Source organism: Heterocephalus glaber, unplaced genomic scaffold (genome assembly GCF_053883595.1).
Source record: "Heterocephalus glaber isolate CG9 unplaced genomic scaffold, H.glaber_assembly_v1.0 deba00001461, whole genome shotgun sequence".
In the NCBI taxonomy this organism is placed as follows: Eukaryota; Metazoa; Chordata; class Mammalia; order Rodentia; family Bathyergidae; genus Heterocephalus; species Heterocephalus glaber.
This window is the reverse complement of record NW_028258308.1, coordinates 4226302-4246844: the sequence shown is the minus strand read 5'-3', so window position 1 is coordinate 4246844 and position 20543 is coordinate 4226302. Positions and strand designations below refer to the sequence as shown.

The 20543-nt window shown below is 33.3% G+C and overlaps 1 protein-coding gene across 6 annotated transcripts in view; it reads right to left on the bottom strand.

Annotated features, from left to right (window-relative positions):
- The window catches only part of Clcn3 (Cl-/H+ antiporter 3), a 77845-nt gene that overhangs the window by 45665 nt on the left and 11637 nt on the right, over positions 1 to 20543 (bottom strand). The window contains exon 1 of one of the 6 annotated variants that reach the window (XM_004852926.4): positions 4286 to 4587. The exons of 4 other annotated variants lie outside the window; for them this stretch is intronic. In XM_004852926.4, the coding sequence (XP_004852983.2) occupies positions 4286 to 4364 (79 nt within the window). In that variant the 5' untranslated portion in view covers positions 4365 to 4587. Of the gene's footprint in view, positions 1 to 4285; positions 4588 to 20543 lie in introns of those variants that run through there. One more of the 6 variants, XM_004852923.3, reaches the window with a different exon arrangement.

Here is a 20543-nt window from a genome sequence, read left to right as displayed (position 1 = left end):
AAGTATACGCTCATAATATCTGCTTAGTCATTTAAATATCTAAACTGTAAAGACTCAGAAATTAGTATTAAATCCCCAAGAAGCTTACCAAAGATATACAAGTCAGTAGCAATGCTGAGCCTGAATTACACAATTCAATTCACTGCTTCCTTCTCTGTTCTGTTGCCACCTCAAAAAGCCCCATCCTTATGTAGACTGGATAAAGTGAACATTAGGATCTAGATATACTTGGAAACAAGTTACTCATTCATTTATTATCTTTGCATATGTAATGATCTGTATATTACATGATAAAAAATCCCACAAAATTTGTAGAAGAAACTAAATTCATTTTTGAGCCTGAGGTCATAAAAGACTTCAAATACTGTAAATTAAACATGTGCTAATTATAAAACAAAACCAAAATTTTAAAGTACAATTTAAACTATTAGTCTCCTGTGTAGACACAAAGCAGAGATCTCAATGCTGGGAAAAGAGCCAAAGTGAAAAACCAAATCAATGTGGCAAGAGATTTGCTCACATTCTGAAATCCTGATGCACAAAAAGCATTTCTAGTACATGACAAGCCATGAGATGATATAAAATTAATCACAGTTAAGTGTTAGTTATTTTTAGAAAATAGAGCTGTAGATAGTAATATGATCAAGATTTTACTAAAGATTTAAAATTCAGATACCGTGGACAAGAGAAATTCAAATTGTTTTAGTATAAACCATAACATAAAGAATTTCTAACACCAAGAATTTTTATTTGTTCTTTTAATTTATAGACACTTAGATGGATTAATTTTTAAAAAGAGGTTTTTCTGGTTGTATAAAAAATTAGGGGTAATAAAGTACAATAAGGACCTGAATCCAATTATTTTACAAGGAGCCTACAGAATGTCCCTCTGGCAATTATAATACCTTTTAACTCGAGAATTTCCAAATAATATACCAAAAAAATCTTAACTAATACTTTCAGGAAGGAAGAAAAACAAACACATTCATCTATTATATAACAAAAAACTTTAAATACATGACCTTTTTTTACTACTGACCCTTAGAAAAACTACTGTATCGGTTTTGATACAACAAAACTGATCAAGACCAAGATCCCAGGCATTTACTTCTGTCCTAGCACTTACTCATTCTCCTCTCTCCACAAGGAATGTCCTATCCAATTCCCTTGTGTACTTGAAGATGGCCTACTTAATAACACTTGTCAAAAGGAGACTCCTATCTTCCTCCTCTAAAGTCCCACAGAAAACACAGTCTATACCACTCAATGAGTAATTGTTTAACTTCCTCGGGTTTTGACTGTTTTCAACTTAGGAACCTTTCCTATACACCTTCCCAACTTAATCCATAATACATTACAGAGATTCACACAGTGAGAAGCAGTACTATGTATCCTTACGATCAGAAGAGCCAAATAGTAGAATCAAATACTGACTTTCGGGCCGGGGATTTAGCTCAGTGGTTCTGGTGCCTGCCTCGCAAGCACAAGGTCCCAAGTTTGATCCTTGGTACTAAAACAAAGTTTGCAAATACTGACTTAACATTTCTTTACCTCAGTTTTGTCAAATGGAAAATGGGGATTATAATAGTACCAACTTCACAAGGTTATGATAAAAATTAAAATGATTTGTAATGGTATAAGTGTTAGCCATTATTAATATTACTATTATCACTATCATTCTCTATAGTATACAGTTGTGCTTTATACACAAAAGCTAAATAAATGCCTTGAATGAAATATTTTTAAAAATTTAAAGTCTCTTCATGAAATAAATGGAGATTAAACACAAAAGATCAAATCCACTGTAAAAATATGGTAGAATTCAACCCCCTAAATTTGTTAAACTTCATGAACAAATTAAGAAAGTGAAAGTACTAAATAAAAGTCCAAAAAATTTTTTTCTGACAAAAAAGGAAAAAACAATTTGAAGAGCTTTTTTTCTGTATAGGAAACTTACCAAAAACAGCTATTTCTAAAATCTTATCTTAATTTCTGAACTATCTATAATATATTAAACTAATTGTTTTGCATATACTTACACTTCTAGCCTCTGTACCATTCATTTAAGTAGGATGCTTCATTATTTATCATCTCACCTTGAAACATTAAGTGTAATCCCTAGCTCTAGCATTTAGGGATTTAGTAAACAGATACCTGTTTATTTTGTAAATATCCTTTGCAATTATTTTTTTTTGTACCAGGGATGGAACTCTGGACCTTGCACTTGTGAGGCAGGCAGCAGAACCACTGAGCTAAATCCCCTGCCCTGCAATTTTATACTTTATCTACCTCTTCCCTTATCAGGCTAAATATCTTTTTCTAATCATCATAGTTTTGTCCCCAGAAGGAAGTTGATTCACTTTTCTTGATTTACGTTAGCTGCCTACCTCCACATTATTAGTTTCTTGTGTCATGACCCACAGCTACAATGGGTCATAAATTATGGAATATAAATAACCTCTTGCCGTAGATACTAGGATACTACCTACAGTATGTTTTTGGTAATACAGTAGAGTCAAGCAAGCCTGATAATTGACTGATCTTTGTCACAAATGCACATTACTTACAAAAAACCACTTTTATAAGTGAGACTGGACTTAAAGGTCTTACACATAATTCCTAAGGATTATTTATGAAAATAAAAATTAAAAGGTTCTATTTTTGTAATACATATCAATAACCATGCCTGCTCTCATATAAGTTATGACTTAATTCTTAATATTTGTGTATTATACTCAGAGACAGAGTCTATAAGTAAGTTCTGTCAAAAGCTATCAGGCTCAACACAGGGAATTTAAATTTCTCAAGCCCAGGCCTCCTAGTTTATTATCATTAACAAACAGATGTTGTAATAACTCAGAGAAAACATGTCTGTCTGGTTTTACAGTTTAATTACTAATTCGCAAATACTGTGACACTGGAACAGTCATTATTCACCTCCCTTCCTATTTAAAGAAATTCTTACCAGAAAACTGATGGGAACATAACATAAAAGAGAATATATGATCATATTAAGAATTAAGAAAGAAAAAAAATTGTCTGGGTGGTAATTCTTTATGCTTTAGGTATTTCCTCAGATGTTCTAACATAACATACGTAACATGACCTTTATATCATTTTTCTTCAAAATATAAAAGGCAACCTTTTACTAACTACATAATTCTACAGGATAAATAATATTGCAACTATTCAGAACCTAAAATAGTATCTAGCAGGCACAATAAAACCAATACATATTTGTTCAATACACTTTAATTGCTAAATTCTAGTCGAATTTAAAAGTGCTGTCAAGACACAAAATGTACTTTAAATAAAACAAGCTACATATGATCAATAAAATCATAACTTCCTTATTTACTTTATTAATAAAAGTTTGGGCTAAACCATGAAGTTTATAATATCCTGCAGTAATTCAAACTAATATGGCTCATAAACGAAGCCATCTACCTAAAAGACTTTTTGAAGTCATTTTTTTTCTAGAACAAGTGTCAATCAATTGTTAGAATAATCAATTTAAGAAAACTGAACAAAAGGGTAGTAGCTTAATTAACATGTAATTAGTTTTGAGAAAACTGAAGCAGTACCTGCCAAAAGATTTTCACAATTACTGACTGCTTTTCTGTTTTCCACAAACTACTAACTTATTTTTTTCTGATGTGTAAAAAGTACCTAAATGTGTTTCATAACATCAAATTTTAAAAGATATCTGTGGAGGATAATGTAATATGTTAATTAGGTGAAATATATATTAAATGAAAAATATTAACATGGTAGTATTTTTACCTTTACTGCCATTTTTAAATGTTCTCAAATATAGTTAAGAGTTTTTACTATAATTCTATTATGTGGTGTAAAATCTACATGGTAACTGGCAGGAGGTGAAATACAATACTACATAGACACTTGATTTCTCTTTGTAAATTTAAAGAAACGTAAGTTTTCAGACAGAAGAAAAACATTATCTTTGAAGTGCCAAGCAACACTTTAGTTAAGTATAAAAGCGGCTCGATTCGTTTTTGTAGCTAAACACGGAAAGGATTTTTACACAGAAGATGGAGTCAGAGCCCAATGTGATCTGAAGCAGTACTAATCTGCACACAGAAAACAATCAGGGAGGACTACAGAACCATTCTGGAGCTTGCATTTTCCCCTTACTAACAACTGGGGCAGCTAAACAACATACTGCAGTATTTAAAGGACAAAGGAGAACCTGTTTAAACTACAGAACCGCCCAGCTGCATGCAAACATACCAACAGAGGATTCATAGCAAGGGGATGGTATTACCTCGTTTATGTAATTCCCTCAGGGGAATATTGTCTCCTCCCCCATCATAAGGCAAATAGGGATCAGAAGAAGCATCCATGATTAGAATTTTTAAAAAGAAGAAAAAGAAAAGCTAGCTAGCTTAAAAAGACAGTGGCATTTTTTCCACCAGTGCTGCAGCAGGCAAGGGAGATGCCATATTTGATGAGGCTTAGAACTGTAGTTCGACTTGCTGAAGCAACTGGGTTCTTCCACAGTCGATGATGTCATCAAAGGGAAATTAATGCAGCCTGGTTGCTACTGGCTACAATCTAGAAAGGCTTAGAGGCGAAACAGCCTTCTTAATCAGGTCCTGCTACGCACAATGATGACTAAGCGCCAAGTATAACAGACAAAACTGGTTTGAGAATTTGAAAGCACTCAGAATATAGTTTCAATAGCATCAACAGTCACCGTAGTAAGACAATAGGAACATTATTTCTTTTTGAAGGCAAATGAAGAGAACAAAATATATACTAACAAGACATAAAAAGAAAATTTTTAAGTGGAGACAATGCTCCTTTTCATTTATAATGTAGAAAAATGGGAGCACCAAGGTTGTAGGCTTTTATAATATAAATATACTATTTATATGCAGTGGTGTCATATGAGTCATAATAATGAAAAACTAAAATATACCAAAGGTTTCTCAAGAGACTTGGTTTTCAGTGTATTATCTAAATATAAATATACAGCAACCTTCAACTCTTCTATAGAGTTGAACAGTGTTTTATCTCACTAATCCTCTCCAGCAGCCTCGTTTCCTTCCTTTCAAGAACTAGCTAGTAAAACTTTCTAGCTTTGAAAGAGAAAGGAGAAATTTATCAACCTACTAAATAACAACTATTACACATGGGAACTATGCAAAAAGATTTGCTAATCAAGAGATTTCCCCATCATATTTCCCACTTTTTTACCACCTTACGAAAGATACTGTGCTAATAAAATATAATTAAATACATTTCAAAGTTAGATATTCCAATTGTGCCTGAGAAATTTTTATGAAATTTAGAAATCAAATTTTTTGTTTAAACTTATCATTCCAAACAAAACTGATGCTCATTTGCAATCAGAGTTCAAAATTTTACAGTTACCTCTTAAGGTGTTTCCTTTAGACTATAATATTCTCCTGAAATGCCTATGTTATGTAGTGACACTTAAAAATTTTTTTTTAAATTGTCCATTAAAGATAATTCCATACAACTCAAGGGGTTTCTATAAAATTTGTTTTCCTTCCACTGCCTGCCCCACAAGCGCAGGGAACTGAGTTTGATCCCTGGTACCAAAAAAAAAAAAAATTGTTTTTTTCAGGGTTTTTTTTCAAAATTTTTCATGTTATGAAAAAAATAACATTTCATAACAAAAATGACAATAACAATCATTAATACACTGTGCATCATTATCTTCAAAGTGGTACTCAGAGTACAAGACATAGAAAGAAAATGATTCTCTCTTACAAAAAAGAAATACTCCAACTCAAAGTCATGTGTGATAATTTCCAGGCAAGGGAAGAAAAGACAGAGGTCTCAGAGCCGGGTAATGAGAAGAGAGAAAATCAATTCAATTTGTCTAGTAGGCTTTAGTTAGGGGCCTTTTTCTCCACTGCAATTGAATAGCTTAAAAAGTTTCTATGTATCAAAACATCTGAGCCCTCAGACAAACAGAACTTCTTACAAAATCTCATCTGGGGACTGGGAGACAAGGTTCCAGGAAAAGAATAAAGACTAGAATTAGTGCCATAGGAATATTCCATCTAATTGTGATACTAGTTATTAACATGTATGATAGAAGAATAGGTGGTGGGGGTTTTATTCTTGTATTTTTCAAATTTTACTGGAAATGGTTTTCTTTTTTAAACAATGCCTTGGCAAAGAGCAAGAAAATTTGTCATTTGTGGTTCTTTGTTATATTTTATTATAAGATATTTCTAAAATATATATTGGTGTGACATTTATAAATGATTTAGGTTTTTTGTTTTTCCTAAGTGCTAGGGACTAAACTTAGGAACACATGCTAGACAATGAGCTAAAACCTAACCCCAGTGATTTAGAGGGTTTTGGACACTGTTTATGTTCCTTCATGTCTCACATAAAAAGAAAAACCTATTTACAAGTTTTCCTGGTATCTGTCCACACTCTAACTTGTTTTTCCTGGTATCTGTCCACACTCTAACTTGTTTTTCCTGATCTACAACTTGTTCATGAAGAATGACAATCACAATTAGTACTAATTTGAGAATATCCTCCCTGTAAAAACATACTAACAATGCTGCATTAAGTTTAATTCTGATATTTATTTTATCTGTAAAGATCAAATTTGTGTGTATATGTAGTATATAATTGTACCTATATTGAATAAAGTTCATTTCTGAATGAGATACATCACTGTTTTTGTCACTTATAAAAATGAGACAGAAGTGAGAAGGTAGGTTGCATTCAGTATTTATATAGTTATACATTGTTTTAATTTTTTAAGACAAATATATTACTTTTGTAACACTAAATGTGTACATTTAAAACATTTCAGAAGTAAGCACATCTCTCATGAGGGTTGACAGATGTCACTTTTACTTAAAGTAAAAAAATTACTTTGCTTAGCACAGTGGTGCATACTTATAATCTCAGCTACTCCGGAGGGAGGCTGAAATAGGAAGATGGAAAGTTGAGAGACCAGCCTGGGAAATTTAGTGAGACTCTGTTTCAAAATAAAAATAAACAAGGGCCTGAGCTGCAGCTCAGGGGTGGAGCACTGGCCAAGAATGAATGAGGCCCTGGGTGCAATTCTAAGAATAACAAAGAAAAACCCAAACCAAACCAAACAAAAAATCATTACTCAGGTTAAATGCTTTCCTGTCATACATTAGAAAAGTAAATGGTACACTAGAAGGTGTAGAAAAGAGGACTTTGATACAGATTAAGTATTAACAGGTTAATAAACTGAATTACAATTAAGGTAAGGCTTCGGTAGGAGAGCAGAAGACAAACTCAAGAAATCAAGTGTTCAGCTGGGGGAAAATGCTTTGGATGGAATGCCTGAAGAACCAAAAACATTAACATGCTAGCATACCTAGGACTTAAAAAACTCATAAACAGAGGACATTTCTACTTTCAGAAGCATCTTAAAGTCTAATCTCAACTTGATGTGGGATTCCAGATAAATACCAACTTCTGCAAGTTGTATGCCCATGTCTGTAAATAAAGCAGGCAAAAGAGATGACAATAGCATCATTATGGTGCTACCTGTAAGTCCCACTAAAGATTCAAGAAATCTATAACCTTAGTTTTAAGAGGTACTTGAATTTTTTAAAATAATTTGCCATTAGATATAACTACTAATTTACAGAAAATACAAGAACAGAGAAACATGTTAAATGAGAGCTGAAAGCTGAGGATTGCACACAGGAAAACCCAAACTAGAAAACAGATGACCTTAAAAAAAAAAAGAAAAGAAAACCTGATTTATTCAACAAATAAATGGCCTGGATAATGCAGACTAGGGGACCTATAAAGTTAAATAAACAAAAGATACAATAGTTTTAATGTATAATTTTTATGAAACAATTGAGGGCCAGGGATTTAGCTCAGTGGTTCCACCTCCTGCCTCGCAAGCCCAAGGTCCGGAGTTTGATCCCTGGTACCCCAAAACAAAACAAAACAAAACAAAAACAAAAAAACAATTGAGGAAATATGAGACAAGATATTTGATTTTAAGGAATTACTCATATTTTAGATGGATAATAGTATTTAAATGAAACTAGACCTTTTAGGGATAATGAAATATATAATGATATTTCACACTTATTTCAAGGGGGTAGACATTAAACAAATAGGTCATGAGTAGATAATTATGTTAGCTAAGTGCTGAGAACAAGAAGGTACCTTCTCTGTACTTCCGAATTTTTCTATAATAAAGATTTTTAAACTGCATTTCTATGAGATAAATGTTAGTAAACACTGTATTTTTACTCCCCAAACTAAATATATACTACTGGAAAGACCAGGTTAAAAACTACAGCTTATAGTTGGTAAATAGCTACCTCAAATTAACTTGTGGATGTGTTACATGGCACTAAGCTTCAACCTACATACTTAGTTCTTATACCTAAGAAAAAGCATCAGAAAAAAAAAAATAGACCTAGTAAAACTTTCAAGGACAATCAATTCAAGATACATCATTGTAAAGTGAGTATAGCCCTAAAGAAAGTTGAGAAATCTAAGAAAAAAACAAGTCAAAAAATAAACTGAAAATACAAAATAGTTTTTGAGGCCAGGGTATAGTTCAGTGGTAGATCATGTGCTCAGCATGGTGCAAAGCCTTGGATCCAACCTCTAGCACAAAAAAAGTTTTTAGTTAAACTAAAAAAATAAAAATTTTACAATATTCCTATCTAACAAAGTTTTATTTCTGTCAGACTATTCAAATCTCAAGTAACATATCATAGAATTAAAAACATGAATAGTTTTATTTCTTTCACAAACATCACATAATGATCATTTTTCAAAATCAGAACCAAAAATAGCTGGCATTTCTTAAATATCTGAATAATTCCTTTTCAAAGAATATGTCAAATATACTCAATGGATGAACACAAGCTGGTAAAAGGACCAAACAAAAGATTTTAGAGTTCTAACTTTTAGAAACACTTGAACCCAAATATATCAATATTTACATTAAGTATACATGCACTAAATGCTCTCATCAAAAGAGACACTGATTGAATTTTTAATTTCAACTATGAGTACAAGAATCAATTAATACACACAAATAAAGAAAAGTTACTGAAAAGAAAATAAAGAAAATTTACTGAAAAGTAAAAGGATTTCTAAAAAGTATAGTATACTAACTCTAATCCAAAAAAATTAGTAATATCAAAATAAATTACAAAGTAAAAAAATATAATTGGGAGTCATTTAAAAAAATAAAAGTGGTTCAATTCAGCAAGAAGATATAACCTATTAACAAAGGATCAAAGTACATAAATTAAAAACTGACAAAATGTCAAGAAGTAGTATTAGATAAAATTTATATACAATGAAAAATCCTTAACATACCACTATTAAATAATTAATAGAAACAAGGAGAAAAATGAGAAAACAGATGATTTCAACAGATTAACAAACCCTACCTAATGGACGTATAGACAACACTAGAAACAAAAACTCATACATATTCATCCATTCTCTTCCCGCTTTCCCCTAGCATATATATCTAGAACATTTATGAAAGTTGACTTTCCTGGGCCACAATGCAAGTTTCAACGCACTGAAATTATACAGTGTTTATTCTCTGACCACAATGAAATATGTTATAAATTAATTAAAAGTAAGAAATTCCTCACATGTTTGAAAATTATGAACTGTATGTCTAAGTAACCTATAAGCCAAAGTACATATCATTGCAAAAGTTAAAAATAATTATTTTTTTGGTACCGGGGATTGAACTCAGAACCTTGCGCTTGCGAGGCAAGCAGCGGAACTACTGAGCTAAAACCCTGGCCCAAAAATAATTTTTAATTAATGATAGTGATAACAAAGGCTATGGGGATAAAGATAAAATAGTACCTGTAAGGAAATGGAAATCAAACAATAGCTTTTCAATGTATTTAACCAAAAAAAGGATTAAAACTAAAGAGCTAAACAAGAAGTTTTAAAAAATACAACAAAATAAACCAAAAGAAATATGATCAAAAATTGATGAAACAGAACAATAGAAAAGAACATCAGCAAAACTGATTTACTGGAAAGACTAATGACTGATATCTATAGTGATACAGAAATAGATAGGGAAAAGTGAGAGGGATGAGGAAGGAGAGAAGGAACGCAAAGGTAGGGTGGTAGAAGAAGGAGTGGGAGGAGAAAGAAGAAAAGGAACTGGGAGTAGACACAAATAACCATTATCAGTACAGAAAAATACCAATAATATAGAATTCCAGATAGAGCCTCCTACATATGGCCCTTCACATCAAAGGTGGACTGTACAAGAATGGGTACAAAATAGTTTTCTTAGGAATTAATGCTGGAGTAACTAAGCTATCTATATATTAAAAAATTAAATATAACCTAAAACACATATCATTCAGATGATTATCAACCTAAAGGTAAAGGCAAATAAAGCTCTTACAAAATGATACAAGAATGTATCTAAGCCAGGCGTGGTGGTGCATGCCTGTAATCCTAGTACTCGGGTAGCTGAAGCAGGAGTATCGCCATGAGTTCGAGGCCAGCCTCGGATACATAGTGAATTTAAGGCCAGCCTTAACTGCACAATGAGACCCTGCCTCAAAAAAAAAAAAAAAAAAAAAAAAGAATATTATCTTCATGACCTTAGGCTACCTCAACATTTTTCTTAAGACACAGAAAAAGACAAGCCAGCAAGCAGAAGAGTAATATACAGGATCATTACAATTAAGAACATCTGTTTGTAGTATGTCCATCAGGAGAGTTAAATGCAAACCACAAAGTACTTTTTTGTAGCGCCTGTACCAAATGAAAAGTTCATATCTAGAAATTAAAGAAATTCTACAAGCCTCTAAGAAGACCAACAACTCCATATAAATACAGACAAATAACTTGTCAGATATTTCAATTCAATGTCTGACTGTATCAAGTGGTTGGTTAACGTAGAGGAATGGAAGCTCTGATACATCCCTGGTCTGTATGCATACTGGAACACCACTAAGGAAATCATAATCTATGACCCAGAAAGTTCACACCCAGAAAAACAAACTGTGTGCATACACACACCAAGATACATGCATGATATTTAAGGTAGCACTGCTTGTAGCCACTAGAAACTGTTAAAAAAAAAACTTAGGGATTTGTCAAAAGTAAAATGAATCGGCAAACGGTAGTATATTTGTAATAAAGAGTGATTTGGACTAGAGAAAAATCACAAACAGCTACAATGAAAACCACATTGCATGAAAGCAAGAAACACAGGGCATATAATCAAATGATTTCATTAATTTAACCTCCAAAAATTGGCAAAATAACTTAAATGCTTTAGTGTACATACTAAGATGTCCAAATCATAAAACAATCAAGTTACCAAAGAGAAAACTAATGACGTTTAGAAGAAGAGGAAGGGGTTGTCATCAGGAAGGTATATGCAAGTGGCTTCTGAAATACACCTATGCTTTATTTTCTGAACGTACATGGGCTACAACAATGTATGTTTTATGATAACTCATTAAACTATACAATTATGTTTTATGGATCTCATCATGTTTGTTTGAAAGTCTGAGTTAGAAATTCACCCTAAATATCTCTAACTCTATCTATCTCTAACTCTATCCACATTTAATGTGGATTTCATGTTTTTTCCTACCTAAAGCCCTCTAAATTTAATCTTATTTGCCATCTCAATCAGTTGCAGGTAACAAGTTTCATGAGTATCTACAATAACTTTGATTTCTTCTAAGCACTGCTCCTAAGAAATTTCCTGTAAGTTTCTCAACTCTTCTCCCAAGAACAGTTCATAAATAGTGTACATGCATGGGAAAAAATTTAATACATTAAATCATGATACTCAAGTGACAAAAACCACCACTTCATTGACTTAAATTTTAATGTTTTCTTTGGACTTTTTTAATGGTTTTGTTTGTGTTTGTTTGTTTTGCAGAATGCCAATAACTGCAGATATCTGAGGTACCAATCACCACCCATTTCTTTCCAAAGGCCTTTTATAGACCTTTTGTATTTAATTCTATTGGTTATTTTTATCAAGGCTCCAGTTTATCAAGACCAATTTCTTTTTTTTTTGGCTTTGGTACCAGAGATCGAACTCGGAACCTTGCGTTTGCGAGACAGGCGGTGGAACCACTGAGCTAAATCCCCGGCCCCTATCAAGACCAATTTCATTTTCCTGTACATTTGAAATACTATGAATCAAAGCAGTACATAAACTTAGTATGGGTTAATTTTCCCTAACTGCATCACCTTACTCTTATAAAACACCCAAATTTGGGCAGTCTTCTACTTCTACATAATATTAAGTAGGTTAAGTGGACTGCTCTGACTGCAGCAGCATGAAGACACAGGTGCAGAAAATGTTTACAAGGTAGCTGGCAATAGAATGTGAAGGGTATCAAATGTATGAAGAGCATGACCTTGCTCAGAATAAGTACCAGACGAACTCTGGAATTATTTCTAAAAATAATTCTGAGTAGATTATTTGAAAGAGTTTTGACCTTTTCTCAATAGCCAGCCATTAAATGGTAGCAGTAGTGTTAACTTCATTTTAAGAATTTCTAAAATACCCTTCAATGAAGATTTACAATGTACTGTAACTGTTTTCTATTTTTTAAAAGGCTTATGAATTTATATTTCCAAAGTCAACTTTAGAATTTGACAGCCTGTACCAAGGGATGGAAGGAGAATGGAAGGAGGGCAGGGAAAGGGAATTAAAAAAAAAAATAAAAAAGAATTAAGATGTATTATGTACCTATACCAACTTCACACAAGGAAAAAAAAGAATTTGACAGGTTGCCAAATGTCTCATTCATTAGAACAATTACTGTATCACTAATGTTACTGGTAGATGCCAGATAAACCAATACAGCTAAAATCAGCTTGTCATCTATTACAGACAACATGCACAAATATAACGTTGAAACACCAGCAATGTCAAATTATTCTAATTCAGAACTGTTTTCTTGGATTTCTGAGCTGTACCACAACTTATAATATCAGAAATTTGATTTTGCTTATAAATCACATATAAGGATACTATGCTTCTGAAAAGCTACAGGTGAATTACTTTATTAGTGTTTTCTCCCTGAATTGATACCAAAGAGCTTATCATTATTCATAGGAAGCAACCAATTCCAACTGTCTTAGCATTTGCTTTTTCTTTAGCAATAATTCTATCATCAATTTCCAAAACACTGTACACTGTCATCTCTCTTCTTAACTATGACATTTGCTTCCAAAGTCTCACCACCTAAACTCAGTGATTTCCTATTACTTACAAAGAAAGTGTCAAAGCCCTAACTTGCATGATTTCCAGTGATGGTAAACCTTTTAAGAGTTTTCAATGATACAAACAGCCTGTTGCGGTACGTGTGCCATACTACCACCGAAGACTCTGCTTAACTATCTTCTTACTCAACTATCTGCTTCCTTCAATATATCTGCTAACCACTACTGCTGACCCTCTGGCTTCCTTCAAGGACCTTGGTGATTACACTGAGGCAATCCATCTCAAAATCTTTGATTTAATCACAACCACAAAGTTCATTTCATCATGTATGGTAACATATTCACAGATGCCAGGAACCAGGATATGGAAGGGTGTTCTTACTCAGCCAACCACAACATTCTTTTCCTTTTTTTATTGTACTGACCTTTGCATTGATGGCACAAAATCAATAGTGAGTGAAATGGCTATCATCTAACACAAATCAAAGCAGTGGCATCAAAATGTACAGGAAATCACTGTATTTTTCATCACCATGCACTTGCAAAACACAAAAGCCATTTTCTCTTCCAAATGATCTTGGTAATAACAGGAAATAATATTTATTTTATTGAAACACAACTCTTCAGAGCATATTATCCTTTTAATATTCTGTGTAATAAAATGGGAAGAATACAGCACTTCTACTCATACTGATGTATAATGGTTTTATCATAAAGGAAGCTCTTTTGTGTCACTGAGAGTTACGAGCTGAACTTTTACCACAAAACACCATTTTTATTTGAAAGAACACTACACTGTAGTTTTTTAGACCTGGGAATCTGGTGGACATTTTTTCAACATGAATCAAGTGAGTTTGTCTCTTCAAGTAAAACAGCTGACAGCATTTGTGACCAATAATAAAATTCAAGTTCTCAAGCAAAAGTTAAATGTTGGAAAATTTATATTCATCGCTGTGAGTCAAATTGTCTTTTCAACAGTTGAAGACTTTTCTGATGGGATTGGTGATAGTAAAAAATGTGACTTCTAGCTCAGTGGTTCTGCTGCCTGCCTCGCAAGCGCAAGGTCCCGAGTTCGATCCCTGGTACCAAAAAAAAAATGTGACTTCTTGATTTTGTGTAATAAAATGTGTGAACATTAGCAATATTTGCATAGTTAAGCTAGGTATGGTGGTGCATGCCTATTATTTTAACTGCCTGAGAGACTGAGGCAAGAGGACCAAAAGTTCCAGGGCAGCCTGAGCAACTTAGCAAGACCTTTTCTCCAAAAATAAAATTAATTAATTAAAAAGGTCTGAGGATGTAGCTCAGTGGTAAAACCCTTGCCTATCATGGTCCAGGCCCTAGGTTTGATTCTCAGCATGGGCTGGGGGTGGGGGATCTGTATAAATCAGCTGTTATGGTTTGATTTTGTGTTCTCTCAAAATTTCTATCTTATACTCCTAGCCCCTATAAGTTAGAAAATGACTGTAACTGGAGATCAGATTCAAAGTACCCCTTTAAAGAGATAATTAGATAAATGAGGCCATTAAAGTGACTGATTTCCTTCAAAGAAAAGGAGACCAGGACCCAGATACACAGAGAAAAGAACATGTGAAGACACAGGAAGAAAATGGCCATCTCTAAGCCAAGGAAAGGCTTCAGAAGAAATTAACCCTGCCAATGCCAGAAATCTGAGAATATAAATATGTTAGGTAAGCTACTCAGTCTGTGCTACTGTATCAATCAATCAATTTTCTAAATGATTAGTACATACTACAAAATCATGCTTGGGCAATAAATCCATTAAAAGTGCAAATGAGCCAATGGATTTTAATTTAATAAGCATAAAATGTTCATTAATATGGTTTCCACATTGCAATTAACCTTTAAGAAATTATCACTTGACAAGTTCTGGTATAATATCAAAGAAGAATATCCATAATGATTTGAAAACACTACTAAATTACTTCTTCCTTTCTAGCTATATAATTATAAAAACTGATTTCTTACATAATTTTATATACTTCAACCAAAACAACATATCATAATAGACTGAAGTATATGTATTTGACAATCTATTAAACCAGATATTATAGATCTCTTTTAAAATGTGAAACAATGCCATTTGTCCAACTACATTTATTTTTATTCTGGAAAATACACTTTTAATTAAAATTTTATTAATGTTAAAATGTAATTAGTCATTGTTGCTGTTGGGTTTTTTATTGTTTTGTTGGGGGGCTGCTGACAATCAAACCCAGGGCCTCATATATGCTAGGCAAGAACTCTACCAATGAGCTACATCCTCAGCTCTACTGTCTTTTAAAAAATCAATTAAAGTTTTTACATTCTTTGTTTAAATTTCTAATATGGTAAATATTTATAACTCTAACCTACATTTTAAAACTAAGCTGTTGCGGGTCCCAATAACTTTTGAATCGTAGAAAGGGATCTTAAAAACAAAGAGTCTGGAAACTGCTACTTAAAAAGATATACTGAAGAAGTACTCCTGAAGCCCAGGTACTCTGTGGGTAACTTGGGGAAAATGCTATACTTTGTTTTACGTTTTTAAAAACTTTTTGTGGTAGTTACTTCCTTTAAAATTTGTCATAGCTATAATTACTGTAGCCTTGTGATATGTAATACAAGTCTTGTTAATTCTTTATGTCTTTTGGTAAAATAACAAAATTATTCTGAATGAAGATTTCCCACCTTACTCATGGATACAGTTTTCACTTTTAATTAAGAGGACTTCTGGTAATTTCTATTCTATTTAAGGAACTCTATCAAACCTCAAGAACAAAATAACAACAACAACAACAATAATAATAATAATATACAATGATTACTTCCTGAAACTCTCTATCTAGGTCATCTATTCCAAGATACTCTAAAATATATTTATGAATCCTATTAGAAATATAGATAATCAATGCCTATACAGATTGAGCATCCCTATTCAAAATACTTGGGACCAAATGCTGCAGACTTCTAATTTTTTTTTCAGATTTTAGAATATTTGCATAAATGAGATATCATCATGAGGATACAGCTCAATTTTTTTTTTTTTTTTTTTTTTTGGTACTGGGGATGGAACTTGGGTCCTTGTGCTTGCATGGCAGGCAGCGAAACCACTAAGCTAAATCCCCAGCCCTGGCTCAATTTTATTTTATTTTTTTTCAGTACCAGAGATTGAACTCAGGACCTTGCACTTGCCAGGCAGGCATGGCACCACTGAGCTACATCCCCAGCCCATAACTCAATTTTAAGCATAAAATTCATTTATGCATACTGGATATACAAATCTAAAGGTAACTTAGACAACATTTTAAATAATTTTGCGCATAGTTTCACAGTATGGAATTTTCTACCTGGGACATCAGGCTACAGCTCAGAGTTTCAGATTTTAGGGTATTTCAGATTTTCAGATGAGGAGTGTTCAACCTGTGCCAAATAATAGTGGTGCTCTTGTAGAATTATTAGGTCCTATGAAACTGGGAGATGCCTATGAATATTACAACAAAGTCCTGCTAAAAATTATTGCTATTTACTCTAAGAGATTCCAAGCATATTTACTGCTACATTAGACAGTAACCACTTTAAAACTTCTCAGAAACTTATCTTAGTAACAGAAATAGGGTGTCTGCTCAGCAACTGGTTAAGTTTTTCTCTCTTAAATACTATAAATCATTTCATTAAGTAGGTGTTATGGTCTGTGTTTAGACGTTCTCCCAAAGCCTCATGCAGATGAGATGGAACTTTCTTTTTCAGAGGTAGCTGAATTTGGAATGTGTGATGCTGGGGTTAAGGGCATGTGATTAGTCTGCCACCACCCTAATCCTAGTAGTCTGGATGAGATAAAAGAGGAAGACCAACCCAGTGAAGCTCTCGTTGCCTTTGCTACATTGTGCATGCCATGTTGTTTCTCCTCTGTGATGTTTGTTCATCATCCCAGCCTTGGAGTGGGCTGATTATGGACTGAAACTTCCACAAACTGTAAACCACATAAATCCCTTCCCCTTTAACTTTTGGTGCCAGGTATTTTGTCTCAGCAACGAGACAAAAGTAACTAACACAGTAGGTTTTCTTAGTCACTTGATGCTATATAGCTTAGAGACAAATCTGTAGCCTCCCCTTAGAAAGTATATACTGGTAGCATTTTTAATAGGCCTTATCTCTGCAATTTTATGTCATTTCAAGCTGTTTTCTCTTTGCTTCATCACTGCCAAATATTCACATTAATGAATGGATTGTATGCAACTTTATAAGCTGCTTTATTTTTCTTTGGAAAAAACATTATATATAATTAAATTTGTACAATGAGTTTTACCTAATGATTAAAAAAAGAGAACCCTGGCTAATGTGAATCCACTTAAAGAGTTAGCTCCTGATGTCCACTTAAGAGTTAGTTTCCTGAGGTCAATGTCATAGTTCTGTGTCTGCAGGACCAAGGACTGGGCCCTGTACTAAGACACGTGTCCTCATTTTAAAAGGTGTCCTGTTAGATGGCCAGCCACTTTTGACATGGTCATTCTGCAACACTTTGCCAGGACTTTTCCTCTGAAATTTCTCATAGAGAATTTACAACTACCTCACCCAGAAGGAATATGAGGTGAATAAAGTTATAAATGCTTAAGCATCCCTAATCCAAAATCTCAACATCTGAGATGCTCAAAACTCTGAAACTCTTTGATATGACATTAGAAGAGGAAAATTCTATATCTGACCTCGTATGATGGGTCACAGCCAAAACTAAAAATACTGTATAAGAGTACCTCCAGGCTTTGCATATAGATTTCATGTTTAAACTTGAGTACTTTACCCAAGATATTTCATTACATAAATACAAATATTCCAAAATCTGAAAACATTCAAAATCTGAGATACTTCTAGTCCCAAACATTTCAACTAAGCAATACCCAATCTGTATTTGGGAAACAGATTAAAATAATTATAAAATCTCTGTATTCCATTGTCAGTGATCACATCCCATTAATGTAAATTTTTCAAAAATTAGGACACTTCAATTTGCATTATATTATTTACAAAGTTTTTTTTTTTTAAAGGTTAGCTAGAGATATGAAATTGAAGCAATTATTAGAGAGCCCTCTCAACTCTAACTTCCTCTCAGTCTGTAACAATCTAGAAACCTGGGATTCTTGTTACTGGCAAGCAAACATTTCAGAGAAGATATGAAAGAATAGAGGGGCTTAAAATTTAAACTCGGTAGCATAATTGTTATCAACATAAATTAACTGTTGAAAGTTTATTTCCTTAAACACATTGTTGACTATAGTTTTAACCCTTCAGTCAATCTCAGTAACTTCTTTTACTTCAACTGGGGATAGTATTAAGAATTATTCTAATGAATAATTAGAATGTACTAATGAATAGTCATGTATTTCATTTTCAATAAGGTAAGAAGCATATATGAACATAGCTCTGATAACAAAATCTTGGCCTTCTCTGTTGCTTGCGGTGAAAATGTTTGCATTTTCAAAAGAAATTGAATTACTGACTAAAATGACTCACTCGTAGCTACACTTACTGTAAATATCAATTTTTTCAGCCTTTGATGAGTTTACATTTTTAACAGATACTATTAACTAGTCATCATTATTAGAGATAATTTCTATTTTTAGTGACAATGTGCTCTGCATTATTTAGGATGTACTCTGAGATGGCTGATCCTCCCACCTATAGTACTGTGGATTATTGAATCCAGGGCCTTTGCATTGAACTACATCTCCAGCCCTTGTTTCAGTTTTTGAGAAGGTGTTTCACTAAGTTGCCCGGTTTGGCCTCAAACTTGCAATCCTCCTGCCTCAGCCTACTGAGTACTTGGGTTACAGGTATGTGCCATTGTGCCCAACTCATTTTTTTATTACTGTGTATTAGCTATAGAGACTAGTGGATTACATTTTGGCATATTAGTACATGCATGTAACATACTTTCATCATCCCCCTATTATCTCCTCAGCCCTCCTCTTCCCCTCCATCCTCACCCTCTTCTGTAACAGTTTCTCTACTACTTCAACTCAGGTTTTCTCTCTCTCTCCTTTCCTCTGTCTTCCCCCACTCATTCTTTATGTAAGAGGAAACATGCAGTATGCAGTATTTGACTTTGAATCAGTTTTTTCACTTAACATAATGGTCTCCCATTCTATTTTTCTGCAGATGGCACGATTTTGTTCTTTATGGTTAAACAATATTCTATTGTGTTTATATATCACATTTTCTTTTTCCATTCCCCTGTTGATGGACACCTAGGCTATTGCCATAGCTCAGCTACTATAAATTACACTGTAATAAACATGGGTATGCTAGTATCTCTATAATATGCTGGCTTTAATTCTTTCAGGAATATACTAAGGAGTGGTACAGCTGGACCATTCTGTTTTTAGATTTGAGGAACCACTATACTGATTTTAACAGTGGTTTTAGCACTTTACATTCTCATGAACATTGTAAGAAGGTTCTTTTTTCCCCACATCCTTGACAGTATTTATTATTTTTTCCTATTCAGATAGGTGTTCTGACTCAGGTGAGATAGAATCTCAGTGTAGTTTTGATGTATTTCCAAAATAGCTAAAGATGTTGGACATTTTTTAATGTACTTAATAGCCATTTGTTCTACCTCTTTGAAGAATTCTCAGTTCATTTTACTATTTAGTGACTGGGCTGTCTGTTTTGTTTCATTTTGGTGTTAAGTGTTTTGAGTTCTTATTATATTCTAGATATTGATCCTCTGTTGAAAGACCAGTTAACAAAATTTTCTCCTATTCTGTAGGCTGTCTCTTTACTGTTTCTTTTGATGTACAAAAGCTTTTTAATGCAAGGTAAGCCCATTTGTTCATTCTTGCTATTATTTCCTGTGCTATTCCTGTTCAGGAAGTCTTTGGGCCAATGATTTCAATTGCTTCCCATTTTTTCTTCTAGGAGGTTCAAAGTTCCAGATCTTATACCTATGTCTTTGATCTATTTTGAATTAATTTTTATACAGAGTGAGATATTAGAGTCTAGTTTCAATCTTCTGCATAGGGATATCCAGTTTTCCCAGCACTATTTGTCAAGAAGCTCTCTATTCTCCAATGTATATTCTTGGCTTCTCTGTCAAGGATCAGATAGCTGTAGTTGCGTGAGTTTCTTTCTGTGCCTCTATTCTATTCTATAGGTTGATATATCTATTTTTGTGACAGTACCACATTGTTTGTGCTACCAAAGCCTTGTAATATACTTTGAAGTCTGTAATTGTGATACCTCCAACACTGTTCTTTTTGCTCAGGACTGCTTTAACTATTCTAGGTCTTTTCTGCTGCCATATGAATTTTAGGATTATCTTT